Genomic DNA, 7,605 nt, shown 5'->3' with positions numbered 1-7,605 from the left:
ATGAAGTTCTTTCCAACATTTGTCCTTTTGGCCTTGGCATCATCGTGTGCCTTTGCCTCTGACACGAGTCCTCTTCAGGACTTCTGTGTCGCGGTCAACGTCCCCAACTCTGCGGTGTTTGTGAATGGGAAGTTCTGCAAGGACCCGAAGCTCGCCTTGGCAGATGATTTCTTCTTTACAAAGTTCAGATATCCAGGGAACACATCGAATCAGCTCGGATCCAAAGTCACGACTGCTTTCGTCGACCAATTCCCAGGACTCAACACACTAGGCATCGCCATGGCCCGCCTTGACTTTGCTCCATACGGTCTGAACCCTCCCCACATTCATCCTCGTGGCACGGAGATGCTGGCGGTCATGGAGGGCACGCTCCACGTCGGTTTCGTGACATCCAACCAATTAAACAACACTCTCTTTACTAAAGTCCTAACCAAAGGAGACGTTTTCGTGTTTCCACAAGGCCTCATTCACTTCCAGCTGAACATTGGACAAACGAATGCACTGGCCTTTGCGTTCTTGAGCAGCCAGAACCCGGGACTCATAACAATCGCGAATTCAGTCTTTGCGTCAAAGCCGCCCATCAATGTCGATGCCCTCACAAAGGCTTTCCAAGTGGACAACAAACTGATCAACTATCTCCAGGAACAGAACTGGTTTGACAACCATTAGTCAGTTGTTCACAAGAACAATTGTGTTTGTTCATTAACCTGTACAATTGGATACTTGTACAATTGCTTGTTTATTGAGAAGAAACTCTATATCACATTGAGAAGCTTACATCAAGTATGAGCAATGAATTTTCATTTTGCATCTTATCATCAAAAGGGCGTAAGTGGTATTTTATTTTAAATTCCAGATCTGTTTTGTTGTAATTCGCCAAAAAAAGATTTTAAATATCTTGAGAGGGCTAAATTTTTGGATTGGTTTGGATTTTTTATTGGACACAATATTTAGCTAATTGAACTTTAATTGATAACAGGGAAACAGCCACAAATGAACCCAGACTATCCTTGTTGTCATATATTTACCCTAAACTTTTCTTGAAGATATCGAAATTCCCAAACTCGTACATGTGTGACCCATTTACCCTCCGTCAAGGTTCTATCAATGAACACAATTAAAAATTTGCCTACATGGACTGCTAAATACAAATGTTGTGGACATAAAAACGACGCGGCTTAAATGAGATAAAATCTGCTCACGTGGCTTAAGTGAAATAAAAATGAAGTCATTTCAGCTGGAAAATCCTTTGATGGAGTCTTGATATAGGGTAAATATATTATAAGGTACATGTTTGAGGTTTTTGATGTTACAAAAAAGTGTGTCATAGTGGGTATTATTTGAGATTTTGTCGTCACAAAAAAAAAGTTAGGGGAAGATGTGTCACCGCGGACATAATTTGAAATTTTTTGTTTGTCTTTTTCCCACGATAATATAACATATTCAGGAACATCAACACGACACCGCTGAATGGAAATGAACTTAAACGACGTAAGAATTTTTAAAATATGGTGTGACTCGAGTATAATTATGTACACATTTCAAGCACCTGCAAGCCTGCCATTCAAGATAAAAAAAAATGACAGGAGGTATTTTCTAATCTTAGCAGTCAACTTTTTTAAGTACCATTCATAGCTAATTAAATGGGCCTCCAATTGGGCTGAAAATTAAGGCACTCTCTATTTTACCCTTCTCTGTCCACATTACTAATTTCATGACCAATTAAATCTAATTAAATCAACAATTGATATAAAAAATGTCCGAAGTCTAAACGTACAACTCGTAAACCATCATTCTCCTTTTAAAAATTTAACAGCAGATCGTAGGAAAAAGACTGAGAGAAATTCGCCGTCTTCTTCATCATTTACCCTTCTTAGCTTTGTCGACATTATGTTCAACGGGGCAGGATGTGCATCTATAGTCCATGGGCACTCAAGGAATTGATTTCCTTTACTTGTTGCACTTGCATGCAAACTATATGAAGAGCTTCGAGGACTATTGTGCATACCTTGATGATAGGTGCGCTAACAATCGAGTGGATATTTGTCGCATCATTGGAAAGGAAGGATAATGATATATAAAATTAAATTTTCTTTGATCGATCTTGCCCTGTTATTATTATTTTTTTTTGTGTTCTTTGTTTACGGTCTTTAGTTTGATTGTTGATCACATGTCACATGCCACATAGACTGCCATGTCATTTAGTAAGTTTTTAATAAAGTTTGGTAAGTATAACATTACTCATAGTTATTTTATTTTATTTTTGAGTGCTCACGATTACATAGCAATCCATGCAAATGGAGACAACAGATAATACAAACTCCAGCATGAAATATGATAAAACACAAATTTCCTTGGGAGAAAGTGCCACCACATAATCACAATCCATTGGAAGTAAAAGAACAAATCAATTAAGCATCAACCGAAGCATGCCCGGCTCAAATCTATCCTAAAGAATGATGGTTTATTACTTCAGACATTCATGATCAGTTACATAAATAGCAATTCCTTATTGAGAAGTAATCGTCAATCTAACCAATCACGTGTGGAGAATATAACGGTAATCCCATGTCTTTGAGGTCAATGCATCCACTTTAGTTGTTGTCATACCAAAACTGCGCTTGGAGGTAGTCAACCACCTTCTTGTCCACTTGGAAGGCCTTGGTGAGAAGATCCGCCGAAATGGGTGGCTTCGATCCGAAGACCGCATTAGCGATGGTAATGACTCCTGGGTTCTGGCTGCTCAGAGCGGCAAAGGCCAGTGCGGGGGCCTTTCCGATGTTCAGCTGGAAGTGGATGAGACCGATTGGGAACACAAACACATCCCCTTTGTACAAGACTTTGGTGAGCAGAGTGTTGTTCAATTGGTTGGACGTGACAAAGCCGACAAGCAGTGTGCCCTCAGCTACGACCAGAATCTCGGTCCCACGTGGGTGAGTGTGGGGAGGGTTCAGGCCACCTGGAGCGAAGTCGATACGAGCCATGGAAATGCCGAGAGTGTTGAGTCCTGGAAATTGGTCCACAAAAGCAGGAGTGACTTTCGATCCAAGCGGGTTCGCGGTATTCCCCGGGTATCTGAACCCCTTAAAGAGGAAGTCATCTGCTGTGACTTGTTTTGGGTCCTTGCAAAACTTTCCATTCACAAATACTGCATAACAAACAGAATTCTTGTTATTAGGCTTGGCTAAGCATAAACTCTTTTTGGAGCAATTCCTTTAGGATCATTAGAACAGAAATCTATGAGTGACGCTAGAGCAGAGCTCCAACCTTTGGGATCATTGATGGCCACGCAGAAATCCTGAAGTGGACTCGGGTCGTAGGCAAAGCGGCGGCGGCTGCCAGAGCAAAGACGAGAAGGCTAATTGGGAGAAGCTTCATTGCCGTTGTGCGCCGGAGGGTCGGGGCTTTGATATCTTCCTCTGTTGTTTGCTTGAGATAGAAGCGAGATGTCTCGAATGGAGACATTATCCCTTTTTATAGATGATGGTGGTTTTGACCCAGTACTAAATTTTCTCTGACAAGCAACCTTTCCCAGATCCATACCAAGTCTCCTATGTGGTAGTTAATTTCTTATTCCGAGAGAGGAATTATTCCACAACTGCTACAATAGAATGCCGCTCACTTTGACCTATCCTCTTTCCAAGAAAAGGAAAAGTATGTCATCTGATATGTAAGTGGGACTTCTTCAATCCTATTTAAATAGTCGGTTTCCTTCTATAATGTCTCGAAGCCCTGCGCGATCCAAGTTCTGCTGGATTGAGCAAGGGCCAGTTCTTCTTGAGGAGATTATATGTTCAAATATTGTGTTGGCAATTCAATAGTTGCCAACACAATAGATTTCTGTTCGCTTCCTATAAATGTCAAGGAAAACACTTACCAAGCTGTTGATTCACTTCCTATGTAGGGTGTTCGCACATAAAGAAAATATCCGCAAATAATGAGTTCCCCCTGTGTGTGCTACATTAAGGGAAAAAAAGACACCTCAAGTACTAATATTTGTGTACGATATTCATTTTGGTGTCAATTTTTTTTAGATCACTTAAGTGCTAACTTTTTTTTTAAAATGATTATTTAAGTGCCAACTCGGGCGAGATCGCCGGAATTTCTTGCCATTGGCACTAAAGTGATCGTTTTTTCTCCGTGACACTAAAGTGAACTTTTTCTAATCACTCAAGTGTCAATTTTTTTTTGAAAAATAATTATTTAAGTGCCAACCCCAGTGAGGTCGCTAGAATTTCTCGTCGTTGGCACTAAAGTGACCGTTTTTTCTCCAATTTGGCACTTAAGTGATAAAAAAAAATATTGGCATCAAAGTGAGCGATGTACACAAATATTGACACTTGAGGTATTCTTATGCCCTACAATAAGTGAGATTTATCATATTTAAATCTTTGGTTTCCTTGTATATTGTTTTGATGTCCTGCGCCATTCAAGTTCAGCTGGATTGAACAAGGGCCTGTTCTTCTCATGGTGCATCATATGGTCATATTGAGTTGTCAATTCAAGATGATGTAGGAACACTTACCAAGTTGCCAAATGGGTACAAATAGAATGAAATCAAACTTTGAGGTGTGGATTCATTTTCTTTGAGGAATTATTTTCTCCACGACATTGCTAATGGCTACTAGCAAATGTCCTTCGGCATACAACGAAATCTCCACCGAGAATATTAGTTAGTAATTCTAATATTTCCCCAAGAACTCTCAAAGGGAAGCAATTGAAAAAGATAATTTTTTATCTTTGAAAAGAAATGAAAATGGAAGTTGGTGTTATGAATTGGACAGACACATTCAATAATTTATAGCGAAAATCTTTGAACATACACGACCTTTCAAATTTGAACAATTATGCCAGAATATATACAACCTTTTGAAGGTTGCATTCCCTTGAAATAACCGTGAATAAGTAACCGCCGAGTGGAAGAAGACACTTCTTCGTTTTGAAGAAGTAAACATTTGAAATTAAATAATTAAAATAATTGTAACTCGTTTGTGAATAGCCAACTTTTTTGCTAGGACATCATGGTTATTTTATTACTATTAAATTTGAAAGTATAAAACAATAAAAATAGTTGTACCTATTTTGTGAACAACGGCACTATTTTGCTCGGAAATAACAGTTATTTTAATAAATAAAAAATCCATAATTGTGGATTAGTGTCAAATTGAGTCCATGGCGCACTTATTCTTTTTGATGTGAGACAAGGCACCTCTTAGTTTGTTTTACAAAAAATATCAACAATCCCCCGTTTTTTTTGTATAGCAAAATCACAAAATAAAATTTTAAAAATATACAGCCAAATTTCCATAAGATTAATATAAAGGTCTCTTTTGATTAAACATTTATTTAGTGCAACTATCTCAAAATTCTATAAAAGTTTAAATAGTTGTAGCTTTAAACTTGTTACTTTAAATAATAGAATCGAACATACCACACATATGCTAGTCTCTTGTTTCAACAAGAAGTTTTGTAATTTGCTATACTATCATGGCATTGTGTTTGTTCCTATTTCATGAGTTATCTTTTGTAAGAACAGTACTATTTCTCAGCTCATCTTGGTTAAGAATTTACCACGTTTTTCTATTACTATTAAACACATTACTAATTCGTATTATATGTCATTGAGAGTATAACTCAGCTTCTAATAATGTAACAGACGATACTGACTTCTTATGTTCGAGCTAGCGTTAGTATCAAACAATCATTTTAGTAACTTGTTCTTACCCATTAAACCTTATGACTAGTGTTATACTAGTATTATGTAGGGTTATCATTACTATTGATTTTGGTCAAATGATTTCAGCCCCATTTCTTTTGAGGTGATTTTACCACATCCCTTGGTAGAGCGTTTGTAAAGGGATGGACCATATTCTTGCTTGACCTCACATAGACAATTGTTATGATACCATTTTGAACTAATTGTCTCATGTACTCATGTTTTTGACTGATATGTCTAGACTCACCATTATAAGTGCTATTTTATGCCCTAGCCAAAGTAGTCTGACTATCACAGTGAATGAAATAAGGGGAATAGAACTAGGCCATAATTTGAAGTTCAACATTAAATTTCTTATCCATTGAGCATCTTTACCAGTTGCTGCCAAAGCAATTAATTCATATTCCACTGTTGAATGAGTTATGCATGTTTATTTCTTGCTCGCTTAAGATGTAGCACATCTACCTAACACGAAGATCCATCCAAAAATAGAATTTTTGTCTCCCACGCTTATAATCCAACTAGCATCGTTTTACCCTTCTAATGCAGCCATATAATTTTTATAGAACAATCCCCAATTTTTAGTTCTCTTAATATAACCAAAAAATCTGGTGGCAGCATTCTAATCTTTTATACTTGGATTTCTAGTATATCTACTCAACTTGCACATGGAAAATGTAATATCATGTCTAGTACAATTGCATCACACACATCAAAGACCCTATAACACTCGTGTGTTCAAGTTATGCTATTGCTATACCAGTATTACAATTTAATTTAATACTGAAATCAAATGGAGTACTCATTTCTTTGGAGTCAAGATGTTTAAATTTATTTAATATCATTTTAAAGTAATCACTTTAGCTCAAAGAGTGAACCCCATTATGTTTTTTAACTTCGCCCAAATATTTCATTTTAAATATGAAAGTTAGATATTTTTTAGTTTCAATGATTCCAGTCATATTGATTCCAAAATTAAGCATATCGTTAAGCTAGCTCACAAAGGTATTAGCTTATTGAGTCACCAACATTTAACAAAATCTAGGCACCGACCTTTTTGATCATCCCAACATTTGCATGGCCCGATTGAATGGGATGATCCCTCTTAGTAATATCCTCATTTGATGCATGAGACCTTGTCAATGTGGATCCGATCGTGGACTTGCTAGTCCGGTTTCGCTCAATTGCATCGTGGGTCTTGCCTATGTCTGACCCATATTGCTCTCCATTTCCTGTAACTCTCAACAGCCGTCACCATAATCAATGGAGCATAATTAAGTGATCCGACGAAAAGTTTTGGCACCGAAATCAATGTCGTACGAAATGTATAACATTTTTATGTCCTTTCCATATTCAAAAGATATGAAGATCATGAAGAATTGTCATGCATACTTTAACGATAGTGTGGGTAGTCGAGCGAACATCTGCTGCAATATTGGAAAGAATGGGTAACCATATATGATTGATCTTGCCATGTTTATGTTTTTCTTTTCCTTTTTAAAATTTTTTGTTTGGTTGCTCACTCTGTATCCCAAAACTTAGGGCCGATTCAAGCTTGGGTTCGGACTAATTACAGATACTCGCTAGATGTTGAGATAGCCACCACGGAATAAAGAATTGCCTTCGGTATGGATTATGGCTCGATAAACCAATCGACTATGCAATTGATTGAGGGTCGACTGTGTGTCGACCTTAAATCAAAGATGGATTGATTATGGTCGACCTCACCTAGCTGTGAAATGACCATAGGATCACCCTGAAGTCGACCAAGGATTGATCCGTGGGATAATTTGCAAGGCGACATCGGTCGACAACTAAACTAGCCATGGGTTTGGCAAAGGTCTATTTATATCAAAACCCGGTACCAACCACACACTAGTCAAGGATTA

General features: G+C 37.7%; 1 protein-coding gene and 1 pseudogene across 1 annotated transcript; one reads left to right on the top strand and one right to left on the bottom strand.

The window, feature by feature from the left end:
- LOC125314993 (germin-like protein subfamily 1 member 14) lies at positions 1-709 on the top strand. The gene has a single exon (XM_048278717.1). It carries the CDS (start codon positions 1-3, stop codon positions 667-669), a length of 669 nt encoding a protein of 222 aa, XP_048134674.1. The 3' UTR covers positions 670-709.
- A 1,885-nt stretch (positions 710-2,594) lies between these two features.
- On the bottom strand, positions 2,595-3,378 carry LOC125314997 (annotated as a pseudogene).
- Positions 3,379-7,605: the final 4,227 nt, after the last annotated feature.

This window comes from Rhodamnia argentea, chromosome 5 (genome assembly GCF_020921035.1).
Source record: "Rhodamnia argentea isolate NSW1041297 chromosome 5, ASM2092103v1, whole genome shotgun sequence".
Taxonomy (NCBI): Eukaryota; Viridiplantae; Streptophyta; class Magnoliopsida; order Myrtales; family Myrtaceae; genus Rhodamnia; species Rhodamnia argentea.
This window is presented reverse-complemented; position numbering and strand designations above follow the sequence as displayed.

What these genes read in the sequence shown, in the direction of transcription:
- LOC125314993 (XM_048278717.1), top strand. Translation starts at nt 1, where the DNA reads ATGAAGTTCTTTCCAACATTTGTCCTTTTGGCCTTGGCATCATCGTGT.